The sequence below is a fragment of the Urocitellus parryii genome, chromosome 9 (assembly GCF_045843805.1).
Source record: "Urocitellus parryii isolate mUroPar1 chromosome 9, mUroPar1.hap1, whole genome shotgun sequence".
Classification (NCBI taxonomy): Eukaryota; Metazoa; Chordata; class Mammalia; order Rodentia; family Sciuridae; genus Urocitellus; species Urocitellus parryii.
The window spans coordinates 8,589,725-8,614,045 of NC_135539.1; the positions used below are offsets into that span (position 1 = coordinate 8,589,725).

General features: G+C 55.1%; 2 protein-coding genes across 8 annotated transcripts in view; both read right to left on the reverse strand.

Moving 5' to 3' along the window:
* The window catches only part of Rab40c (RAB40C, member RAS oncogene family), a 33,416-nt gene extending 30,415 nt beyond the window's left edge, over positions 1 to 3,001 (reverse strand). The window contains exons 1-2 of the mRNA XM_026385512.2: positions 2,987 to 3,001; positions 2,734 to 2,914 (exon numbers count right to left, since the gene is read on the reverse strand). Of these exons, the coding sequence (XP_026241297.1) occupies positions 2,734 to 2,875 (142 nt within the window). The 5' untranslated portion in view covers positions 2,876 to 2,914; positions 2,987 to 3,001. The remainder of the gene's footprint in view (positions 1 to 2,733; positions 2,915 to 2,986) is intronic.
* Positions 3,002 to 10,123: 7,122 nt separating this feature from the next.
* Positions 10,124 to 23,421, reverse strand: Pigq (phosphatidylinositol glycan anchor biosynthesis class Q). 7 transcript variants are annotated; one of them, XM_077802270.1, is made up of 13 exons: positions 23,301 to 23,421; positions 22,557 to 22,755; positions 20,909 to 20,982; positions 19,079 to 19,777; positions 17,051 to 17,182; positions 16,757 to 16,877; positions 14,725 to 14,851; positions 14,276 to 14,429; positions 14,041 to 14,152; positions 13,403 to 13,483; positions 12,770 to 12,884; positions 11,121 to 11,182; positions 10,124 to 10,360 (listed from the first exon to the last, which is right to left on the reverse strand). In XM_077802270.1, the coding sequence occupies exons 4-13, from the start codon at positions 19,765 to 19,767 to the stop codon at positions 10,208 to 10,210; spliced, it is 1,746 nt and encodes a 581-aa protein (XP_077658396.1). In that variant the 5' UTR covers positions 19,768 to 19,777; positions 20,909 to 20,982; positions 22,557 to 22,755; positions 23,301 to 23,421; the 3' UTR covers positions 10,124 to 10,207. The 7 variants fall into 7 exon arrangements, with proteins under 7 accessions (XP_077658396.1, XP_077658397.1, XP_026241256.1 ...); XM_077802271.1 differs by lacking the exon at positions 22,557 to 22,755; XM_026385471.2 differs by lacking the exon at positions 20,909 to 20,982 and having other exon boundaries at positions 22,590 to 22,755.
* Positions 23,422 to 24,321: the final 900 nt, after the last annotated feature.

Below are 24,321 nucleotides of genomic sequence, written 5' to 3' on the forward strand. Positions count from 1 at the left end.
AAGCTGCACACAGGCTGTCTATTCACTTAAAAACACACTGAGTTAGCATTCCCAAATAAAAACCTGGTGCTAGCATAGAAGCAAGGCAACAGATGAGAACACGGGATACTTGACCTGAAGACGTTTTCTGACTTAGGGAAACAGAGCTCAGAGAAGCACTTCAGGCTTCCCCTTGAATCTGCAGTTAAGAGAGAAAAAAACTCCAAATAAGAGAAGAAAGACATGGACTGGGAGCAAAGCAATATCTGGACTGGCCTCTGGGGCATTGATATGGCATTCTGGCACTGGCTCCAGCAGGGAGATCACAACTTGCACAGGACACAGGCACACAGTGTCCTCACTTTGGGGGCACAGCATCATCTGGTCCCGCATACACCTCTACAACCAGGAGGTCCCAACATTCGTAGCAAACCTCCGTGTCAACCTTGCAGTGTCCACAATCCCCTGACTCCCTCCCAAATCCCTGGGCTCAATGGACAGGGCATCACTCAGAAGCTTTCACCAATATTGACTCCCAAAGAAAGAGGGGGAGAAATCAAGTTATACCCATGGACTCATCTCATTAACCCACACAAATCTCCCAGGCTGCGGCATACAAATTACGTCAGACTTTCCCAGAGACCCCTAACACCCAGGGAAGTTTTGTAGGAACCCAGGTAGGAAGATGTAACTAGTTTAACTGAAGATGAACAAGGACAGGCTTGTGTGGTAGCAAGTAGAAGCTGAATAGGGCCAGTGAGCAGAAGCTGCTCACAACACACCCTCCCAAGAAGCAGTGAGGCTTTTGCTCAAGAGCATAATTCCCCTGTGGCTACCTGGGGAGAATATCTACTCAGTATCCTGTTCTGTCCCAAAGAGAATAGGACCATTCCCCTAAAGCCACTGCTGCATACTAGGAGAAACCAAAGCTTCATAGAGATCCAAAACCAAGGCCCTAAAAGTGTGGGCACCTAGACAAAGCATCACACTGCTACTGCTCCAAGTGGCCATTCTGATGACACAAGTGTTTGTGAAGCTGGAGCCCAAACTTACTTGCATACCTGTCTTAGGAACAAGCTAGACCTGCCTTCAAGACAGGTAAGTGATCCAGCTGTGATCAAGGAGGAGGTCTGATTCACCCTAAAGCAGCATGCCCCTTACCAGGTTGGGGACCCACCTGCCACCTGATCAGAGGAACCAGACAAGTGTAGGCCAAGAACAAGAAACTGGAAACACACTAGGCACTTCTCACAAATGAGAAAAGTTAATATTCACCTATTCACAAAGCAACTAGAAATCCAAAGCTTCCAACTACCACAAATCTTTCAAAGACAGCAACAAAATTACACAGTGCTGAATCCTGAGAACCAGCAGCTTTGGAGATTCCAAACCCCCAACAGTCTCCCTAAGGAAACCAAAGTGTTCTCAGTCCCACCAAGTTCACCCTGGGTCAGTAAGGTGATGCTCTGACCACAAGTACTCCTGGTTCTGTGCATATCTTAATCTAAAGAGCCCTGGATACTGCTATCACCAAACTTGACACTGCAGGACGCCTGCAGGGGCACAAGTGTGCCCAGGCCCTGCCATTAGTCTAAGTGCAGGCTTTCCACACCACTTCCGGCAGATGGACCTCTGTGACACAAGCTCACCGTGTCTTGCAGATCTCCACATTTTATGTAATACAAGTTCCACTTCGGTCAACATACTGTAGGAAAGCACAGCAGCCTGACAAAGGGGATGGAAGAGAAAGAAGGGCCCTATCTCTCCAGCAAGTCACTGTGTGCATGAGGTGGAGTTGGTGGAGTAGCCAGTGGGACTGAGCCAATCCTCTGAAGCACAAGTTAATATCCCAGGAAAACACTAATCCACTATAAAAGCCCAACCCAGCCTGCACTCCTGCATTAGCCTCCTGGGAGTCTGGTGCCAGGAGGCGACAGTACTACTACAAAAACAATCTGGCCACCTGCCCCAGCAGGAAAATAACCCTGGAATGTCAAATACTAGTCAAGGGGCCTAGCTGGTGTAAGGGCCTTAAGTGTGAGCCCCCCACCTAAAAACAAACCCATGGCTCTTCCTCTCTGGTCAGGACCTTCAGGATTTGGCACTGCTGCTCAAGAGGCAGGGCCCTCTGCATCAGCCCAGCTTGACAAATCCTAAAACCAATGGATGGGAGACACCATGCCCACACTCTCAACTGCCCTGGGGCAAGCGATTCAGCAAACTGCAAAGGCTCAGAGCGGTCGGACAGGACTGACAAGAGCCCAAGAAACAAAGCAGGAAGGCAGAGAACAACAAGGACAGGAGAAGTACAATTAGGTGAGACAGCACTTCCCGAGCTTGTAAGGGCCTGCGAAAGGATGGATGCTTGACTGGCCATCAGCTCCGCTGGAATTCGGGAGCCCCGGGCTCTTAAGACACACCCCTGAAGGCCCCCGCGCAGACCGTCCACCACGCTTTCCCGGTACACTCCTAAACCCAGAGGCAGGCTCGGGCAAGTGGTGGTGGTGCAATCCACCTTGTGTACGCAAGCCATGCACCCGGAAGTTAAAGGAGATGTTTAATAACATCGCTGCCGAGGTGTTTCCTCCGCGCGAGCGGCAAGCCGCCGAAGCTAACCCCTCGCGGGCTGCGCGGCGGGACCGCCTCCCGCGCGGAGGCTACCGCGCCCGACCAGGCCTCGCCGGTCCCGGGAGGCCTGGTCCGGGCCTCGGCCGGCTCGCAGCACGCCCTCCTCCCACCCGGCCGCCGCCCTACCGTTGCTGTAGGCGTACGGGGACTCGGCCGCGCCGTCCTGCAGGCTCTCCAGGATCTCGCCCTTGCCCACGTCGCTGTCGCCCACCAGCAGGAACTTGAGCAGATAGTCGTAGCTCTTCACCGGGCTGCCCTGAGTGCCCATCCTCCCGCCCGCCGCTGCCCACGGGCGCCGCCACCGGACCTGCGGGCGGAGGCGGGTGAGCGGCTCCGGGCCCGCCGCGAAGGCCCCGACCGCTCGGCCGTTCCGCCTCACCTCAGCCTTGCTGCCACCGCCGCCCGCCTCCCGCCGCTTCCCGCACAGCGCCGCGCAACTCCGCCGCCCCACCCCCGGTCACGCCGCCGCCATTGGCCACCCGCCGCCCACCCTCCTTGGACCATTGGTCCAGCCTTCCGTCCGTCACGGAAGCCCCGCCCCCACGCTGCCCACACAGAGCCGCGGAGCCTCTGGTCGCCCGCCCCCTCGCCGCCCCTCCCTGACCCCTCGCAGTAGCCATTGGCCGCCCGCCGCCCCCTTTCCCGAGGCTGTTGGAGGGGCTGCCAGTCCCTCACGACCGACCGCCCCCGCCGTTTCCCACACGTCGTTGCGGGGACAGCGGACGCCCCACCTCGCCACCGTCGCCATTGGATACTCGCCTCCCGCTTTTCCTGAACCATTGGTTCCCCTTCACGTCCATCAGCACCCCTCGCCTCTGCGGCTTCCCGCAGAGTCCCAGGCAACCCCTGCAGCCCCACCCACTAGCCGACAACACCTCTCACACTCGCCCGTCCCCCTTGACCATCCCTGACAAACCATTGGGCCGCCGGCACGTCGATCGCACTGAAAGCTCCGCCCCTTCCCTAACTTTTGCCAATTAGGTGCCTGGAACTCCAGGCATTTCCACGCGCCGCCTCCCCTCAGTGGACTGGTGGCTGGACGGTGGTGGTTCCCGGTTGAGGCCACGTGAGTGCATCCGAGACTATCGAGTCCCCTAGTAAGTTGCTTCGGCTGCTCTCCCAGAGATTCGCAGAGGGCGGCGTGGGGACCCAGTCGGCTGTCTCAAGCGCGTCAGCCTCGTGCAGGGGGCGGAGGCGACCTATAGACGCTCCGAGGCTCGGGGGCGGTACTTCCGCCGAAACACGGGATTTTTGCCGGTGGACGCAGGCCAGCGTCTGACAGCCACGCTCCTCTTACAAGCGGACCTCTGGTATGGGGTTAGCCCCCTCAGCCGAGGGGACGAAGTCATCTCGGTAGCAAGCCGCGGCGGGGCAGCGCTGGCCGCGCGGGGACCCGCCGGGCCGGGCAGCCCGCGGCAGGTGCAACGCAAAGGTCCGGCCGAAAGTCTTCGTCAGCCGCTTGCATGAGAAGGCATTCGCTCAAGCCACGTACGTAACAACTTGTGACTCAAAAATGGAGCACCGAAGGTTGCACCCTGCAAAAACTCGTGACGGTCAGCACAGAGAAAACGTGAACATCCAGAGGAAACGGCCCAAAGATCCATCCGATCAATGATACAAAATACAGTATGAAGTGTATTACCGTCAATAGGTACGGAGTATTGATCCACGAGCGAAGCTTCCAACCATGCATATTACTTAACTCCACTTATTTGCAATGTCCAGAATGGCCAATCCATAGACAGAAAGTAGGGTAGTAAATGCCAGGAGCTGGGGGAGGGGGCACGGGGCAGTGATTGCTTAACGGGTACAGAATTCTTTTGATAGGTGGTGGTCATGCCACTTGGTGAAGTTACTGAAAGTCATTGAATTATGTGCTCAAAATGGGTGAATTTTATGACATATATGACACCAAAACCCCCAAAAGTCATCAAAGCTGACCCAAGTGCAGTCCTTTGAGTATGAAGTTTTGCTGCTGCATGTGGTCACAGGACTGTTAAGGTTCTCTGTAGAGAGATCTGTGCAGAAGAAGCAGTTATGTCATTACAACGACCATGTGTCTGAGGGCAACAGAGGATGCCTCAGCTACAACACCTCTCAGGTCTGTGTGGCAGACAAGGACAGGCAGGAACCTCCTTCCCCAGCAGCAGATGCTCTTTACACCCCTGGATGGGCAGCACCACACTTGAGCCACTCTCTCTGCTGTCCAGAGCTGAAGATGTGAACTTTGCTGAGTGCCAAACTGCAGGGACACTGCAGCTTGTTTTATGCAGTGCTGGAGAAGGCTTCTGGGAGAGCCTCCAGAGGGTGGCAGCACCTGGTGAGTGAGCTGCTGAGCCTTCCTCACCTGCTTTCAGGGAGAGGCTTTCCTGGTGTCCTCTTGGCCAGGGTGGGTGGGGACACGGGCTTCTGGGTCCTGGTGGCCAGAGCCACACCAAGGCCTCCAAGCTGGGCTGAACTCAGCTCATTTGTAATCCCAAAGGAGCCCAGAAGTTCTTGCCTGTGTCTTAGCTAAGACCTTTGCCCAGGAGTGGACATTCCCTGGACATGGGGTTATAGCAGACATGGCCACCAATGCTTACAGAAAGGGGATACACACAATACACCTCATGTTCACAGACCAGCAGCAAGGCAGACAGTCTTGGCCCTGAGCTGGTGGCGGGGGTTGTTGAGTACCCAGGGAGACCAGGGACTGAGCATTCACTACCTAGCTGGCCATGGAAGGCCTCTTCTACAGAGGTCACTCTGACCAGAGGAGCCTAGTCTCTGGCCTGGCCCCAGCCCTGCAGCACATCTGATGTGTTTGAAGGTCCATAATCTTGCTGGAAGGGAGGGTGGTGAGAAACTGACTCCCCTTTGCAGAGACTGGAAGTCACAAACACCTGTGAGAGTCAATTTTGGGCATCCCCTTATTGGATTATGGAATGTGGGGAGAGCTAATGGAGCTTTATTCTGGGTGTGTCTAGGGGAGTATGTCCTGTGAGTCTGAGTGGATGGCACCATTTAATTTGCTGGGGCCCCAGAGGGAGCAAACAGCAAAGGCACAGTGGCCTCTGCTGGAGTCAGGACACACCCTTCTTCTGCCTTAGACATCAGGACTCCAGGTTCTCCAACCTTTGGACCCTAGGACTGACTGAGCCCAGTGGCCCAACTGAGTTCTGAGGCCTTTAATCTCTGAGGGTTACACAATAGCTTCCCTGGTTCTAGGCCTCTGGACTTAAACTGAGCCATACTACCAGTGTCCCAGGGTTTCTAGCTTACAGGTTGCCTGTCATGGGATTTGTTGGCTACCCAAATCACATGAGCCAATTCTCCTGATAAATCCTCTCCCATACACGGATACTGTCACACTAAATAACAGGCCACTGGACATAGTGGTACACATCTGTGGTCCAGCTACTCAAGAGGCAAGTTCAAGACCAGCCTCGGCAACTTTGCAAGACCATCTTAAAGGACTGTGGGCAGTCCTTTAAGTGGTGGAGCACTGACCTAGTATGCAGGAGGCTTTGGGTTCAATCCCCAGTACAAAAAGAAAAGAAAAACCAGAGATGCTTCAAAGAATAGGATTTATTTAGGAATGAGTATTGTGAACATTTAGCAGCCATAATAAACTGCATTTTCACACAGGTTGATGCAAGGAGAGGCCTTATCACATGCATGGTCCTGGGGATGGACCAGAGCCTCGCACTAGGCAGGTTCTACCACTGAGGTACAGCCCCAGGCTGCCATTTTCTCATTTTGAGACAAGATCTGACCAAGTTGCCCAGACTGGCTTCAAACTTGCAATGCAGTCAGCCTTCGGAGTGGCTGGTATCACAGGCATGTGCCACCATGCTCTTCTCTAAGGGGTGCTTCAAAAGGCAAGGATGAGGATTATGCATACTGTTATGGAACAGCAATCCTTGGCCACAAGGACGATAAGTCAGAGGTGAAACAGACAATGGCTGAGCAGAAGTCCTTGCAGAAACACATTTGGTATGAGGTCCTGATTCTGACAGTCTTGTGATGACTACTGTTGGGAACCCCTGGTGTCTGAGAAATTGGGCCCAGTCAAAGAAAGGGGTTTGGTGGATGAAGGAGCTGGCCTCCCATGCAGGTGCAAGAATGTACTGGGGTCCAACAAGCACCAGACAAGGTGTGGCCCAGGGAGGGACAGGACACCATCCCTGCTGCTTAGGGACCTCAGGCCAAGGGTGAAGCAGCCAGACAGTGGATGTGTAGGCAAGGCCTCCCCTTAGGAGTCCCCAGTTGGCCCCACCCTCCTATGGAGCATCTGAGGAAGGGTGCTGACAATCTCCCTTTGCTAGCTTTGGGTGAGGACTAGAGCCAGACTCCAGCTGAGCCTTGTCTAAGTGAGGGGCACAGGGGACAAAGGAAGAGATTTGGTGGTTTTGCTCTTCCCCTTCAGGCTGCCTGCTGTGGTTCAAATGTATCCCCTAAGAGTTCATGGGTTGGACACCTAATCCCCAAGTGCATAGTGGTGTTTGGGGGTGGAGCTTTTGAGAGATAATTAGAGGAAGTCATAAGACTGGGGCCCCATGATGGCATTAGTGGCTTTATAAGAAGAGACCTGAGCTGGGCGCCATGGCAGTTCAAGAGGCTGAGGCAGGAGAATGACAAGTTTGAGGCCAGCTTTGGCAACTTGGTGAGACCCTGTCTCAAAAAATAAAAAGAGCTGGGTACAGTGGCACATACCTGTAATCCCAGTGGCTTGGGAGGCTGAGACAGGAGGATCACAAGTTCAAAGCCAGCCTCAGCAACAGTGAGATGCTAAACAACTCAGTGAAACCCTGTCTTTAAATGAAATATAAAATAGGGCTGGGGATGTGGCTTAGTGGTTGAATTTCCTTGAGTTCAATCTCCGGTACCAATAAAATAAAATTAAAATTAATAAATAAAAAGAGTTGAGAACATAGCTCAGTGGTAAAGTGTCCCAAGGTTTAATGCCCAGTACCACAAAAAATAGAGAAACCTGAGCTGCCATGCATACTGTCCTTCCCTGCGATGCCCTCTGCCATATTCTAATGCACAGTGCTGTGTCAGATGCCATCAACTTGCTCCTGGACTTCCTGCCTCAAATCCATGATTCAAATAAACCTCTACTCTTCAAAATCACACAGTCTTAGGTATTTTGTTACAGTAACAGAAAATAGACCATTTCTTTACTGCCTTCTGGGCCATATCACCAGCCCTTAGAGACTGACCTACTGGGACAAACAGACGTTTGTCTCTGAAACCCTGTGCCGAGGAAGCTCTAGTCACTAAGGAGCCCTGGCCCCAGCCTGATGCCAAGGATAGATCTTACTAACATCACACAAATGGACAGAACTGGTGGACACTGCAGCTAGCAGTGAAAGAATGGATGTCCACATGGCTCCAAGTGGTTTCAAATAACTTGCTAATTATAAGGGGAAACACCTTTGTAGTAGGAAGCCTGGCACAGCTCCTGGCCAATAATGTTGACAGCACCAAAGGTAGACAAGTAGACATCATGTGCTCCCAAGGTGACACCCTGTCAAGGACAGCATGCCACAAACACATGAACTACATCTCATCATGAGAATCATGAGACACACCCAAACAGGGCCACTCCTCAGCAGGTAGCAGCTCTCAATGACTGAGGTAGCCAGTGTTCTCTACACAGAGGACAACAGCTGCCAAGAAAATCCCATGATAGGGCCACACAGCACTGGGATGGGCTCGGGGGCAGGATCCTTCCTGATGGGAGCCCAGAAATGGTGGAAGGATGTGGATACGTAGCACAAGGGTAGGCAGGGTGGCCAGGCACAGCAGGGGGGGAAACAGGCAGGATGTATGATGGCCCCTGTCACTGAGCCCCAGCAGCTGCATGCTGCCAAGCCCCAGTCAGAGGCTTCTGCATTTGAGGCCAGAAGCTGGCTACAGGCCTCCTGGAAGGCAGCCCCTAGCATCACAGGGGTCAGAGGCCGCTTTGAGCAGGCTTTTAGTGGGCACAATCCAATGAAAGACCCTTTGGCACTCATCAGCTGGTCTCTACTGGCCCTTGGGAGAAGACCAGGACAGGGAGCTGCTAAGGGACTGCTCTGGACTCCACCCCCTCTCTGTACCAGAACAACAGCAGAAAGCCCCAAGGTCCCTAGAGGCTAAAGGATGGGTGGGGTCAGTTCAGTCCAGGGAGTGACTTACCTCCAGTCCTGCCCCAGGAGCCAATCCCTTATGCCTAGCTGAGGCCATAATGAGGGTATGGTGCCATGTCCTCTGGGGCCTGTGCCAGAGCCCAGGGCCTGCACACCGACCCAACAGCACTGCTGTAGGGAGCCCCAAACAAGAAACAGGACATGGCAGTCCCCTCAATAAAATCAAGTCTGCCCTGGAAGTGTCTGCCCGCCCCGCCCTGAAGCCTCCTCAGACATGCTGCACACATTCAACGGGCAAGACCATGCTGGTGCTCCACACGTGTGGGAGGCTTTATTGTCACCACGGGGAAAGGCAGAGTCAGGGAGCTGGACACAGGATGTATACCTATAGTCCCAGCTAATAAGGAGACTGAGGCAGGACCACTTGAACCCAGTTATAGACCAGCCTGGGCAACACAGTGAGACCCCTTCTCAAGACAAAACAAAAAAGGCAGGGTCAGGACCCATCCCCACCAGCACCCTCCACTGGGTACTTAGTGTTGCTGTGGCCTGCAGCAAAAGGAATATGGGCAGTCCCAAGTGCCCGAGAGACGGGCAGGGCTCACTGCCCTCAGCACAGACATTTCCACACCACCCAGCACCTTCAGGCTTCCCTCTCCCTGGGGTGCTTGGCTTACACAGGATCCTGGCAGGAAACCTGGGCCAAACTACATCCTGGAGGCCACTCGTGGTAGTCCACAGAACTGTCTGCCCAGGAAGGAGCTGCCTCGTTCCACAAGAAGCCAGTGAGAAGATGGAAAATTTCATCAAAGGACCTGTCCCATTGAGTACTGGGCAGAAGTGGGGAAGCCAGGTGGCTGGACACCCAGTTTCCAAAAAGGCAACTCCAGCTGACCAGATGGCCCAGCTTCCAGCGAAAGGGCACAAATGTCCTGTCAACATCCTCCTCACGAAGCAGTCCCCAGGAAGCACTGGCAAACCAGCCTGCCTAGCTCAGGGTGAAGGCTCCGGTCCATAAGGGCTGGGGCTGGGTCAGCAGCTGCTTCAACTCCCAGATGGGGTCATTCTACTGCAGCAGCTGGAAGTCCTCAGGGACCTAGGAGTGCATCCTGGGAGGGTTCCTCCGCCCCACCTGACAGGGTGGGGCTGCTAGGGACCAGCCAGGAAGACCTGCCAGCACCCTCACAGGGTCTGGGTGTGGTGGTACTCCTGGGCAAGCCTGGGGGCTGCCAGGCATCACAACAGACCAGGGGGAGGCTCCCAAGGCAGATGGTGCTAGAGAGGGATGGGGTTGTAGGGTGGCAGCTGACTGCCTGGCAGGGACTGCACAGGCCCCCAAGATCCAGAACAGGCACTCAAGGAGCAAGGCCTGCCCTCACTCAGGAGCACAGTGTGACCTGGCCTGCCCACAAGGTCAATACCACCCTGGCAGAGGGCAGGAAGACCAAGCTGTGCAGTGGTACTGGGAGGGCTGTGGCAGGCCCTCAATCCTGCTTGTCCCCTCCTTGCCTCCAGGGGTAGATAAGCTCTCCAAAGAACAGCTTGCGGCACAGGGAGCCCCAAGAGTGTTTGGGGTGGCAACCACAGCTGGGCAAGCGGTAGGTGTGCACCACACGGCTGTAGGGCAGAGGGTTTATCTGGAAGGACAGGGCAGTGGTTAGTGGGTTGTTAGGAATGTTTCACCCATGTCTGCACAGAAAGCACTGGGATGTGGGCACTGTGGCTTGCTGGGCTGACCCCAGGGAGGCAGGTGATCCATATTCCCCTGGAACAGTGAGATGAGGTGGGAACTATACATTCTCTTGGAGTGCTCCCTGCCAGGGTTCACTTAGCTCCCAAGGGCCTCCTGGGGCAGGTAAAATCACAAAGTCCTTGGCTGCCTCAACATCTAAAAGACACCACATTGAGCAGGAAGGATTTACCCAAGAGGCAGCCTGACACCTGGAAAGTGACCCCAAACTTGCCCTGCTCCCTCCTGCAGGAACCAAGCACCCAGGACTATTTAAGATGAAGGAGTTTTATGGGTGCAGAGTCACAGGGCACACCTGCATGTACCAAGGCTTTCACAAAGTCAGTTCTGTTCCATCCAGAACTTGAGTCCCATAGGGCCCATGGCAAAAGATGACCCAGGCCAAGTGGGGTAGCCCCCAGCAACCCAGGGTATCTGTGACTCTGGGCAGGGGGCCCTCATAGGCTAGACCGGGCCAGGCATCAGTCATGCAGACCACAGTAAGTGTTCCAGCCCTGCTGGCCATGGTGCCTAAAAGCCTGGGAGGCTTCCTCTATGGAATCTACCCCTTGGCTCCACTGGTGCTGGCCCCAGCTGTTCCAGAACCAGGCAGAACATGGTAGGAGTCCCAGTCCTGGGTTGAAATGGAGGGTACAGAGAGTCCTTACCTGCATCAGGAGGCGAAGAGGCCTGCCTACTTCATGCTCTAGGACACGGAACTTCACACCAGCTGTAAGGAGAACAGGGTGCTTAAGAGTGGGTAGGTCTACCCCATGAAGCACATGGGCCCCGCAGACAGCTCTCATGGACCCTGCTGGGGTGCAGCAGCCACTTGCTGATATGGGTGGAGACTTCTAACAGTGAAGACCCCTTCCCCTGGGCGCACCCAGATGGTACCCGGACCTTCTGGGCATATACAGCTTTCCCTCCCCACACCCTGTGGATCTGCCTATTTGGGGCTGGCTCCTAGACGATGTTGAAACCTCTGAATGTCACTGGCAAGCAGAAGCTGAGGTCTGGCAGGCTAGGAAGAGCAGGATAGGTGCCAGGCGGGTGCAGACTATGCTGCTTTCTTGACAGGACAGGGCATTTGCTGGGTGGTGGCCACCCTACTAGCCTCTGTCCTTCAACTTTTGTGTGGCTGGCTGATCTGAGGACCCTCAGGAGCCTGGCCTGCAGTTCAGGCTCTCTAGCCTATATCCTCCCAAGGTGGAAAGTTCTGGAAAAGAGCAGGAGTGAAGAGTTCCCAAAGCTAACATGGAGAGGGAGAACACAGCATCCATGGCTTTTCATATGAGGTGAAAAGGACCCTGCTCTGGCCATAAGCCACGGGTGGTGAGGAAGGAGCCAGGCTGCCATGGGGACTTGCTCTGCCCCTGCCTAGTCCTCCAGTACTGAGGTGAACAAGAGGTCGGGGAAGAGGGCACGTGGGCAAAGCTGCACATGGGTCCCTGGCCTAGGCCATTTGGAGGCAGCAGGAAAAGTGGCTTGCAAAGATATTCTCAAAAGGGTTTGTAGGTGTCCAGCAGCAGGGGGATGCCTAGCCTCCAAGGAGGCAGACCTTGGCTCAAAGCTGACAAATGTGTTTTTACATCCTCCTGCTCTGAGTTGGCTGGCAGAGCCACCAGGGCATGCTGGTCACCTTGGACACCACCTGAATGGGTGCCAAATGGTGGCTATCAGGTCATTGTCAGGTCCCCTGCTGTGCTCTAAGCCCCTGATCCAGATGAGCTGACCCACAGCCTCACATCCACCAGGGTCAGCCTTCCTCAAAGGCATCTCCCCTGAGCCAGTATCAGAACAAAATGGGGCAGCCACCTGTGGTATGGACTGTGCAGAGAAAGTTGAGGTACTGGGTGTTGGCTAGACAGTGCAGGGCACTCCTATCACACAGGGTCTGGCCAGCCTGCAGCCCTCATCCCAGTTTGCCTCCAAGGCTGGTGGGTACTATCAGGTATGTGCTCACACAACCACATGGGGCTGGATCTTCCCTGAGCTACAGTCAGACAAGATGCACCTAATGTAGACAGACCCTAGAGCAAGCCATACATATTACAGAAGGGAAGGAGGCATAGAAAGAGCTGCCTCTGGGCCTCAAGTCTCTGTGTTCCTGAACTTCAGCCTAAGGGGGGCCTCTCCCTCCACCTCACTGAAGGCAGCTGCTCAGCAATGTCTGGGACCAGGAGGCCTTGTCTGCCCTGCCATACACACCACGCATGCTACTGCTTCCAGGAAGGAGATGCAAGTGTGACAGCCAGTGTGGTAGTTGCTTTGACAGGGCCTGCCAAGCAACTGGTGCTCAGCACACAGCACTCACCTGCCAGTCTGTAGGGCCGGCAAAGCCGGAGTCCAAGGGAGTACAGAGGCAGGGTGTTGACGAGGTCCACGAGCAGATGGATCAAGCCCTGCACGGTGACCACCAGGAGCCGGAGCTGCAATAGGGGCAACACTGAGGGCTTCTGAGCCAGGGCATGACCAGAGCACGTTGACCATGCCCCCAAGCAGAGCAACCCAACAGTTCTGGGCTATGGCCAAGGTCCCTGACCCTAAGGCCCAGATACCCAGGAGGCAGGAAGGAAACAGCAGCCCTGCCCTGGGCAGAGCCGGGGACAGAGCAGTCAACCCTCCCACCAGGTCAGAGATGGTGCATCCCATGGCCCACGTGCTGACAAATCATACCAGAGGGCCTGGGCCAGCAGGGTGCTGCCCACCTCCAGCACACAGCACTGAAGGAGCGCTCCTCCATAGCCCCACCTCTTCTTCCAGCATAAGCCACATGCCTCAGAGCAGGAAGGGTTCGGGACCTTTAACTACTCCAGGACCTAGCACTGCCCAGAGGGCCTAGAACAACCAAGCTAATGTGGCCTATGGGGTGGACAGCCTGACCCACAGCTGCCCGTCTCACAGGCAGAGATGGCAATGACCCCATGTAATGATGTGCTTGGCTCACCAGGGTGAACACCAGGTAGTACAGGGCCGTGGTGGGTAGAAGGAAGACCAGGATGGTGAAGAGCAAGGTCCCAATGAACAGCTGTGGGGAGAAGGAGCCGGCACACCTGGCATCACAAGACCCTGGGCAAGGGCAGCCCTTACAGCACTGGCCATATTCTGTTGCCCACCCCTACTGATCTTGCAACTACAGTCCGGATCTTTCAGCCTCCTGAATGCACTCAGGACAGCCTGCTCAGGCAGCTTTCTTAATACCACACTGGGTTCACCCAGGAGCCCTGTGGACATGGTGCCTCATGGGGAGACTGGCCTGTGGGATACACAGCTCACTTTAGGAAAGACTGTCCCTGTAGCAGGGCTAGTAAGAGAATGGGACAAGCCAGAGTAGGCTCTGTGTCTGAAGCCTCAGGGCCTAGAGAGACCAGGGAGCTGAGCAGTGGAAGCAGGGTCTGTCTCCTAGCTGGGGGAAAACCTGCACTATCTGAAGGCACCCCCTCACTATGGCAACTATGGATAAGAGCAGGCTGCCCGGGTAGAGCTCAAGAAGCTACACTGGCAGGGCCAGAAGGAATGGAGATGGGGTCAGCCATGTAGGCTAGCTGTAGCCAGGAGCACCTCCCACACAAGCCTTGCTGGTACCTGGTCTAGGTTGTAGGAGCAGGAGTCCACCCGCTGGCGCAGAACATTCCACTTCTTCCCCCGGAAGAGACGCCAGAGAGATGATAGGCCGTAGATCTTTAGGCAGTACAGCCTGCAGGACGCAGGCACTGAGGGCCAGCCAAGCCCACATCACACTACACAGCTCACCCACTGGCCCCAGAGCCTGTTGTTCACCCTGGGCTGGGAGGGCTACACCCAGGAAGTACATGCCTACCTGGCACCATAGACATAGAAGCAATAGATGTGGAAGGTGAGGAGAGCGATGATGTCCGACAGGATGGATAGGGCAACTGTCAGACCCAGGCAGGCTGAGAGACCCACGTGCCACAGGATGCGCTCGATGAAAGGGGACATGAGGTGGATGTAGCCTGGCAGGACAGGGCCAGCCCTGAGGAGATGCCTGAGGTGGTCCTGGGACCGCCCCCATCCCCAGCTTCTAAGGATGGACCCCTCACGGAATTTCAAGTGCACAGACCATGCCACTGGCCCTGACCCTCAGCTGAGATGGCCTAGCACAGCAGGCTTCACATGCACGGGAAGCCAGGAAGAGGGGACAAAAGAGGTAGGGCCTACCTGGGCCCCACAGTCCTCCTTAGGTGGGAATCAGGTCCCTGTGCCATGAAGCCCTGCTGGGACTACCCATCCCCCCTGTTAGGCACTCACTGATCCACAGGTGAATGTGGTACAGGAAGAAGCGGCCCAGCACCTGGTCTAGCGCCCGGTTCATCTTAAGCCCAGCTGGAGCACCCATCAGCCACTGTAGCAAATGCTGGAGCTCCTCGGCCACGTGCTGCAGGGACATGGTAGTAGGGGGCATGTTGGGGGCAGGTAGGTAGTTTGGGTCAGTATCTGCACCTCCTGAGATTGCCTATAATGGGCTCCTGCTGAGGCCAGCTCATTGGGCAGAGCAAAGACAGTCCATGCATCCTTCCTCCTCAGGTTCAGACTACCATCTCCTAATGTAGGTGGGCAATGTTTCCCAGTCTGGCCATGGAACTTCTCTTCACAAATGAGTTCTGGGACTTGGACCTCTCCCAGCAGGCTCTAGTTGCCCCCTGGCCCACTGGGCACATGGTCCTCAGTGAGCACCAACTTCCACATAAGAATATTTCTCTTGGGCTGGGGTTGTAGCTTAGTGGCAGAGCGCTTGCCTGGCATGTGTGAGGCACTGGGTTCGATTCTCAGCACCGCATATAAATAAATGAATAAAATAAAGGTTCATCAACATATAAAAAAATAAAATAAAGACTATTCCTCTCCCTCCCATCTCACCATTTTCACCTCAACCCAATGCCTCAACATGTCCAAAGCTGGACAATGGCTCACCTCAAGCCCTGCAGGGAAGCCTGCCAAAGATTCCACCCCACCACCTTCCAACAGAGGCCTGGGAATGACCTCGGCAAAGTGAGAGGGTATCAGGCCCAGCAAGGGCCCACACAACAGGTGGGATCACTGGAAGCAGGGTCCCCCAGAGGATAGGACAAGGACAAGAGATAGCGCAGGGACCTTGAAAACAAGCAGGGAAGCTGGGGAGCCACCCAGGGGAGCCAGGGTCCAGGAACAGCATTGTCCACAGAGGTAGGCCCTGAAGGGCCTTCAGCTTTGCAGCCAAAGCAAGGCCACAGGAGCAACACCTCTGCACTCCCACCCACCCACATCAAAGACTCCTCCCAACTCCACACTAAGATCTCAGTTGTTTCAGAACTGGCAAGAAGAGAAGAACATTCTTTATAAATAGAACTTATTTAATATTTAAGGGATAAGCGCATGGCAGTAAAAAGAAACTTTCATTTTTTAATTAAATATTGATATTTTTGAGCAATTTTGCAAAAGGGAGGTCTAGGACAAAGTTGGCCAAGAGGTAGAGTGTGGAAGCAGCCAAGCCCTCCCCCACTTTCCTTCTGTGCTGGCCTCCATGCATCCCCATAGCCCAAGGAGAGCCAAGAGGTGCTTGCTCCTGCCCCCAGAGTCCTGGCCTGGCCATAAGCAAGCCCATCCCTGCCACCTAGACAATGACAAGGCAGAGACTGAGTCTCCAAAGGCCACGATTGGGCTAAAGGGCAAAAGGAGCCACCCTAAGGGAAGATAAGCTCCTAATGGGAGAGAAAGGACTTCAGCTCCAAGCAAGGGAGACAGACGAGGAAGGCTCCAAGGCATTGTGGAAATACTGTAGGCAGGCCAAAGGGAGGAGCCAGAAGGGCTGCCCCTGACTTGAGCATGGTGCACAGACACTGCAGGGGAAGTCAGGGACACAGACACCAAACTTGTGCCCCTGGGTCTCAGCATGGGAATCCCAATCAATCAATGCAGACAGCCCCAGGCACTGAGAAGTTTCCTGATGCTGACCACAGAGGGCACCAGCAGCCAGGAGAGCAAAACTGATCCCAGAGAGGAGAAGCAATGAAGAGTCACGATACTGGGCCTGATGGGAGGAGGGGCTCCCCTTAAAAGCCTCAACTACAAATGCACATAGGCACCTTCAGGAAGGGAAGGTGGGTACTTGGCAAATGCTGCCCCACAAGACACAGCACAAGTCGGGTAGGCAGAACTCCCAGGTCCCAAAAGACCCCAACAGCACATGCTCAGGGTATTTTTAAGGTGAGGACAAGAAAACTGCTCCAGGCAACAAAGGGGAGTCAGCTTCCTCCAGGAGAGCCCTCCACCCAGGAACCAGGTTCCACCCTGACCCACTCACGTCAGCCACAGGGACGAGGGCATCAGCCAGCTGTCCAATTCGGTTGCTGCTGTGGAGCCAGGACAGCAACATGAGGCCAAGGGCCACGTCCAGGAGCACAGAGACCAGCATGTTGGCCTTCCTGGAAAAGGGTCAGCCAGGAGTGATGTGAGGCAGCCCAGGGAAGCCTGAGGTCACATGGGGAGGCCTGGCTGAGGGCATCAGTGCAACAGGTCTGGTACAGAATGGGGGTGAGGAAAGGGCTGGGCCCATGGCCGTCCCACCTTGGAAGGAGTCCCCAAGCCAGGCCCACACCTCATCAGCTGGGCGGGACTTTGGGCCTTCTGGGTGCTGAAGACAAGCGTTAGATGGTCAAGCCGGTGCCGGAGCTGTTCACAGGTGGAGAGCTTACTCCTGATGAAGGGCAGGGGCCACAGTTTCCACAGCCTGCAGGGAACACAAGAGACCAGGGCTTCTGCCTCTGTTCCTCCAGGTGCTCCTTCCTGCTAATGCCCCTCACCCTGCAGGTACAGAGCAAAAGCCAGGCCAGACTTAGTCTGAGAACCCAGTAGCCTCACTCCAGAACTCAGCAGGGCAAGGAGGTTGCAGAGACCCACGGGGCCTAGCAAGGAAGCACAAGTCGGGTAGGCAGAACTCCCAGAAGGTGGCCTCCCAATTCATAGAGCCTGCCTTCCTCACAAAGCTCTGCCCTGAAGCACATCTCCACCCATCAGCCTACTCTCAAGGTTAAGTCTCAAGATGGCCCCAAGATGGTATCAGGACCTTCTGGACACTGGGCCTTGCCCTGCCTGCCAGATGGCTCAGCAAAGGTCGCTGGAGCTGACCACTCCACAAGGAGCATGGCTTTCTCACAAGGCATACCCACAGGCTTTCACATACTAGAGATGTTTGAGGGCTAAGGTAGAAAAATTGCCCAATGGCAACTTGGCTTTATGCATAGAAGTCTGAGAACCAGAGACCCACATCCAGGGGCACAGACACCATTACGTCTGCCTCTCTGTAGGCAGGAAAAAACTAAAAGGCTCCTAGAAAGTGCAGAGCTACAACTAATGCATGCCTAAGACCCGGGAAGGAAGGGGAGACCTGACCTTAGAAGGTTGAAAGGCCTCCTTCCTCTTCAAATGATTGGCTCTGAGTCACTTCCAAGAATGTGCCTCCTCATCCTAAGTGCCAACCAGGCAGAAGGTGATTTCTCACTGGCTGCATGGAGACCCCCACCTGTGCAGTAGTCTCTCCAAGGCTACAGATAGGCTCTGCATGGCCTGGGTCCCTCAGGACACCCCTGAAGCTGCTAGGCAAGGCACAAAACCATGAGGGGGGAAGGGGGCTTTACTCCTGTAGTGACAGTCATGCCTTCAATGCTGATAGCCACCAACCATATGTCTGACAGGAGAATCAACATCTAGTGCACACGAGCAGCTCTTAACCTTCCTGGGTCCTCTGAGAACATGATAAAAGCTGAAGACCTTCTCTGACAGAACTGCACCTCCGTTCAACATATACCTCACCTCCATTCATCCCAAGGCTATCATGAAACCCTCAAACTCACTCTTCACATCAAGATCCCCAGCAGCTCCCACAAGCCAAGTATGTCCTCCTAGACTGCCAGGGGCTCACTTCCCAGGCCAGTGCCCAGGCTTACTCAGAGCCCCTGAGTAGGCAGGGAAGGCAAATCCCCAAACCTCAGGGAAGGAGACAAATGAGGACGTGTAGTTGCTTCCACAGGGAGATAGCACCAAGAAACATCTCCTCAGGCTGAAAGGGGCTCCCAGCTCCTAAGCCCTCTATTCACAACACCCCCTGGCACTCCTGGCACCGTTGCAGGTGCTTCTGGAGATCAGCCAGCACCCAGGCAGTCAGCCTGGGTGACTGAATGCCACCCCATACCCTGGAGGGACTGCCTCTCCTGGAGGAAGCAATTGCAGCACCTGAAGCCCTGCTGGGTGGAGAAGTGGGGGCAGCAGGAAAGCACTGGGCCTGTGTGCCTCAAGAAGTCAGCACCTCAGGAAGGGCAGACCTCATCTGATTTCTCTTTCAGGGATCTGAGCTATCTGCAGCTCATACCCCCGTCTGGTGGGCCCCCATGCAATAACCAAGGTTGCTGGAAGAACTGGCTCCACCCCAGGAGTAAGAAACATAGGAACCACAGCCACCCCTGGGATGTCCCATGAGATGTGCAGGGGAGGGAAGGCAATTTGAGGTCCCAGGGTGAGCTGTACACCTAAGGAAGGGCCCACATGAGCCTGGGTCCCTGCACACTTGAGGGGCAACTCTTAATGGCCTGCCCATTTTCCATACCCGCCAAATCCCAGGAGCACCTACCGGCAGCCACTGGCTGCTGAGATCAGTGACAGCAGACAGGCTAGCAGCAGGCAGACTGGCCCTGAGGCCCGCTTTGCCAGCTCCACAAGAACACTGGCCTCCACACCCTCTGACTGCCAGTGGCTCAGCCGCACAGGGCCTTCATCATACTGGTCACTGGAGAATAGCACCTCGCTGCGTGCCACCGTATCAAAGACCACAGCCAGGCCCCCAGTACTAGCTATAGTATCTCCATCCTGGTGATCAGATACGACTGTAGGTGGGTGCAGCTGGGATAGCAGCACCTTGCGCTGGTCATAGAAGATTAGCATGACCTGGTCTTCGTTGGGGACATCAGGGGCAGCAGACACTTGCCGGTGGATGGCCTTGCAGCTCCAGAACTTGCTGCCCCTCTCCCGGCACAGCTGTAGCCAAGGCTCATGGGAGAAGATGGTGCCCAGGCCCTCCAGGAAGTGGCCCAGGCTCTCCTCAGGTTCTTGCTGGCGGTGGCACCAGGTGCCCAGCACGGCCATTCCCACCGAACTGGCCTGCTGCACCTGGGCCAGGAGCTCCTTGACCTGGATGGGGATGAAGGGAAAGTGCACTACAGCCAGCACTACAGCACTGCTCTGCTCCGGGACCCACCGTCCCACCAGCAGGCCACTGTCTGCTGAGGCACAGCATGTTGGGAAGAAGGCCTTGAGCACCATGCCAGGGACCCTGCAAGAGAGGGGAGAGGGCTGAGTCAGGGCATGCTGCAGGACGTGGCAAACAGTCCTGGCAGACACTGGGGCAACCCAGTTCTGGGTTTGGTGGAAGACATTGATAGGTCTTGGCCACCCATCTCACATGGGCTATGCTCCTGAGGCCAGCCTGAGTGTTGCCCCATGAAGCAGCAACTGCATGTACAATAGCAAGTCAAGGTGATGTGCATGATAGATATCACCTGAAAGGGGTACCTGAGCTACAGGTAAAGGACTCTGATCATCTGTATATTTTTTTCTTTTTTTGTGGTGCCTGGGATTGAACCCAGGACCTTCACACATGCTGAGCAAGAGCTCTACCACCAAGCTGCATCCCTAACTTTTCTTATTTATTTAATTTTTTGGTACAGGGGTTGAACCTAGGGGCATTTAACCATGGATCCACATCCCCAGCCCTTTTTATTTAGGGGCAGGGTCTCACTGAGTTGCTTAGGTCCTCTCTAAGTTGCTGAGGCTGGCTTTGAACTTGCAATCCTCCTGCCTCAGCCTCCCACATAGCTGGGATTACAGATGTGTGCCATGGCACCAGGCTAGAGATTTTTTTGAGCAGCATATGGCAAAATGTACAGTCTCAACAAAGTAAAACAAATTATAGGGGCTGAGGCTGTGGCTCAGTGGTAGCGCACTTACCTGGCATGTGTGAGGCACTGGGTTCAATTCTCAGCACCTCGTATAAATAAATAAATAAAAAATAAAGGTCTATCAACACTACAAAAATATTTTTTAAAAATTACAACTTTTGGGGGCTCACTGGCAGAGCACTTGCCTAGCATGTGTGAGGCAGTGGGTTCGATACAAATAAATTTAAAAAATAAAGGTCCATCAACAACTAAAAAAAAAATACAAATACAATAAACAAAATATTTTTTAAAAATTACAACTTTAACAAACCAGGATTCATATATTAAGTTAACAAGAATAGGGGTTGGGGTTGTGGCTCAGTGGTACAGTACTTGCCTAGCATGTGTGAGGCACTGGGTTCAATCCTCAGCACCACATAAATAAATAAAGGTCCATCAACAACTAAAAAAAAAAGTTAACAAGAATAAAGAGAGCTGGGGTTGTGGCTCAGTGGTAGAGCACTCACCTAGCACATGTGAGATCCTGGGTTTAATCCTCAGCACCACATATAAATAAATAAAATAAAGGTACTGTATCCATCTACAACCAAAAAATAAATTAAAAAAAAAAAGAAAAGATAAAAATTTAAAACACTGTGCTTCTGGACTGAGGGAAACCAAACATACATACATAGTTAGGCACCCACGCAGTGGCCCAGGAGGTTCCAGAATCTGAAGGAGCCTCCCCTTCACAGCAGGGAGAGCATCCACCAGCCACCACATTCAGAAAAATAGACTCTGCTGTTCTCACAGGGTTTCTGTACCCACTCTGACTCTCCACCCTACCTGCAATGACCCTGAGCGGTACTCATCTTTCCCTGGGATTCCCAGCAGCAACCTCAGATCAGGGCTCCCAGCAGGGGAGTATTTTCCCACCTTTGGGATGTATTTCTTCAACCATATAGTCATCTAGACATGGGGTGGCAGTTCATGGGCCCTGGAGGTATGGAAGAATACCCTTATGTTCTCTCAGACTGAGAGGACACCAGCCTTCCTGGCCCCTCACTATCTCAATGTGGCCTTGGAGCATTAAGAAAAGCCCCAAGCAGCTGCAAATCCTGAACTCTGCAGGGCCCCAGGCCTTTCCTTTGCAGTGATGAATTAGTGAGGCTGAAACCTTTTTGGAGGCACCCCCTGCAAAGAAGGGCAGCTTCTCATTCCTTCACCAGAGTCCTTTCCAACAGGCCTAATGGACAGGACCACCTTGCCCCATATGGTGGTGAGGGCCTGCTGCACCTAGGCCAGGAGCTCCTTGACCTGGATGGGGATGAAGGGAAAGTGCACTACAGCCAGCAGAGTCTGGGTGCCCATGTTTGCCCACCTCGCCTACATAAATGACAGCAGACATCCTGAGCAAAGACCCCCAAGCTGGTGGCCACACTAAGGGAGGGAAACAGACCTTGGACTCAGCATGGGCCTCCAGGTTCAGCGCTCATGAAGCCCTTAGAGACAAGGGGACAGAGTAGGACACACATGTCTGTGAGGGCCTCACACAGACACAATCGGCCAGGGCTTAAGAGACCGTGGTGTAATTGCTATTGGCCCTGCAGGTACACCAGACCAGTAGCTGGAGGGTACTTTGATAACTATGGGTCCTGGTTGAAAAGGGTACCTACAGATCCAGCTGCAGAACTCCCAGATGTCCCTTCCCCACAATATTTTGAGAGGACAGTCAATCAGCTGATACCACTGGGATAACCCTCATGACCAACAGGGGGCCCCATGGCTGGCATCAAGGGCCAATTTCTTTTCCAGTCCCTTCTGCAGGGCCTGACTCCAGGGAACCACTGACACAAGGCACCAGGGGCATTGTGAGAGGGACAGAGAGATTCTGGCTGTGAGGTGCCCAGCATTTGGCTGGTGACTGCTACAGTCGACAACTCAGAATGGTATAAATTTTCCTGTCAGTCAACCCCTCAGGACACATCAGCTGTGAATCATCACGCCTGGTGGGGGACATCTTCCACAGGAACTGAGGGAAACGGTCCATGGCTATTGATGGAAGAGAAACACCTTTGGCCTAACAGTAAACAGATGGTGGGTAGCTGGGTAAGTTGCATGCACACAATCTGTGTGCTTCCTTTGTGTGTAGCATGGTTCATGTACAACGTTTACCTTAAAAGCAAAACAAGATAAATAGCTCCTCACGTCTAAGGAAGGAGATTGGAAGGCAGATGTTTATGTTCGGATCCGTGGGGCGCCAGAGAACTCAACAAATGATGGGGCAAATTCTCATCTCTACTCCCACCTCAGCCTCTAGGAGTGACGGCGGCGCAAGCGAGAGCGCTCACCAGGCTGCGGGGAATCCAGCAGCCTGAAAAAGATGAAAGCAGGCGATCGATAGAAGAGAAGGCACGGGACTGAGAGGCAGGCAGGATTTGGGCAAGGAGAGCATCTTGAAAGCCCTGGTTGAAAGCACGGCCTGAGCCCGGGCGAGCTCCTCTGCCAGGAAGGAAACAGCCCCCAGCGCGAGGCGGGGGCGAAAGAACTGCTCCCGCGGAGCTCCGCCTCCGCATGAACGGGCCAGGGGACGCGGGGGACACCCGCTGGAACCCTCCTCGGGTGAGGCCTCTCCAGGGTGCAGCTCCACCCGCACGGTTTAAACAACGAAACGAAACTCTCCTGCCTTCCGAACAGGTGAACCTCTTCCGCCCGTCCCCGAGGTGAGAAGCCGCGGCCGGGACGCCCCAGGCCCCGTCAGCGCGCCCAGGCGGGCGCAGACAGGGCGGCAGCGGCGTCCCAGCGGCGCGGACGAGGAAACGAGCCCGCGGCCCGGAGACGCCCCGCGGACCCTCGCTCCCGCCGCCGGGCCGGCGGCTCCCCGGACTCCCCGCAGACACCGGCCTCCCCCCTGCTCACCGGCTGCTGCCCCGGGCCGCGCCCCCGGGCGGCGGGGAGGGGACGGGGTTGGGGACCGCGTCGGGCGGGCCCGGGCGGACGACGGCGCTCGCGGCCCCCAGCCCCGCCGCGGCCGCGCCGCGGGACACTAGCCCCATTTCCGCCCGCTCTGCGCGTTGCCGCGCGACGGTCCGGCCCCCAAAGGCGCCCGGGCTGCCCGCTGGCGGCGCCCGAGCGTTCCGCGCGCGGCGGTCCTGCCTGAGCGGTATCCTCGTCCGAGGGATCCGGAGGGCCCGGCCCTGGGGGTCCCCGACGCCCCTTCCCCCGCCTTCCCAGGGGGGGAAGGGACCGCCAGGCCCCGCGTGGAATCCTGAAGGAGCTGTCCGCGGCCCCAGGCCGTACCTCTCACACTACTATCTGCCTATGGGCTGCCCCAGACCTCTGCAGGCCTGCTGTGCGAAGCCAGCTGGGCCCAGTTTAGGCCACGCCACGGGATTAACCAGGAATGCGCACTCAGGAGTCACTAGCCCCTCCCGCCACAGGCGCAAAATCTCAGACCAGGGCAGCTTCTAACATTTATTGTGCACCTACTCCGCTTGCTTTCTACATCTGCCCATTTAATCCCCCACCCACAGGGGCCCGGACATATTGAGAAAACCTCAACAGGTGTAACCACAGATGTCAGTGTCCTGGTGATAGATGGAGCGCCACCTCACAGCCTGCAGGGGCCGGGCAAGGCAATGAAGACCCCTCACAGGTTCGCAGACTGCTGAGTAAAACCCCCAAGCACCCACCCCCACACTTGTCCCCTTTCAAGTCTCATTTTCCCAGTTGTAACATGGGAGAAAAAGCCATGGTTTTTCTCCTTTTTTTTTAAAGCACCAGAAGTCTGTCCTCAGAGGAAGGCTACTCAGGACCTGTGCTACCTAGAACCTCCCAACCTTCCTGCCCCGTGCACCTGGAGCTTTTTGGATGCAATCTGCAGAGAATTGAAGACTCAGACAGTCTTCAAAATGGTTTCACATGGGGGAGTGGAGGAGCG

Coding starts and splice junctions, on each gene's coding strand:
- Pigq (XM_026385472.2), bottom strand. CDS start 19,767: ATGGTGCTCAAGGCCTTCTTCCCAACATGCTGTGCCTCAGCAGACAGT. Junction 14,430..14,724: donor CCACATTCACCTGTGGATCA/GTGAGTGCCTAA, acceptor CTGTCCTGCCAG/GCTACATCCACCTCATGTCC. Junction 10,361..11,120: donor CTCTTCGCCTCCTGATGCAG/GTAAGGACTCTC, acceptor CTGTCCTTCCAG/ATAAACCCTCTGCCCTACAG.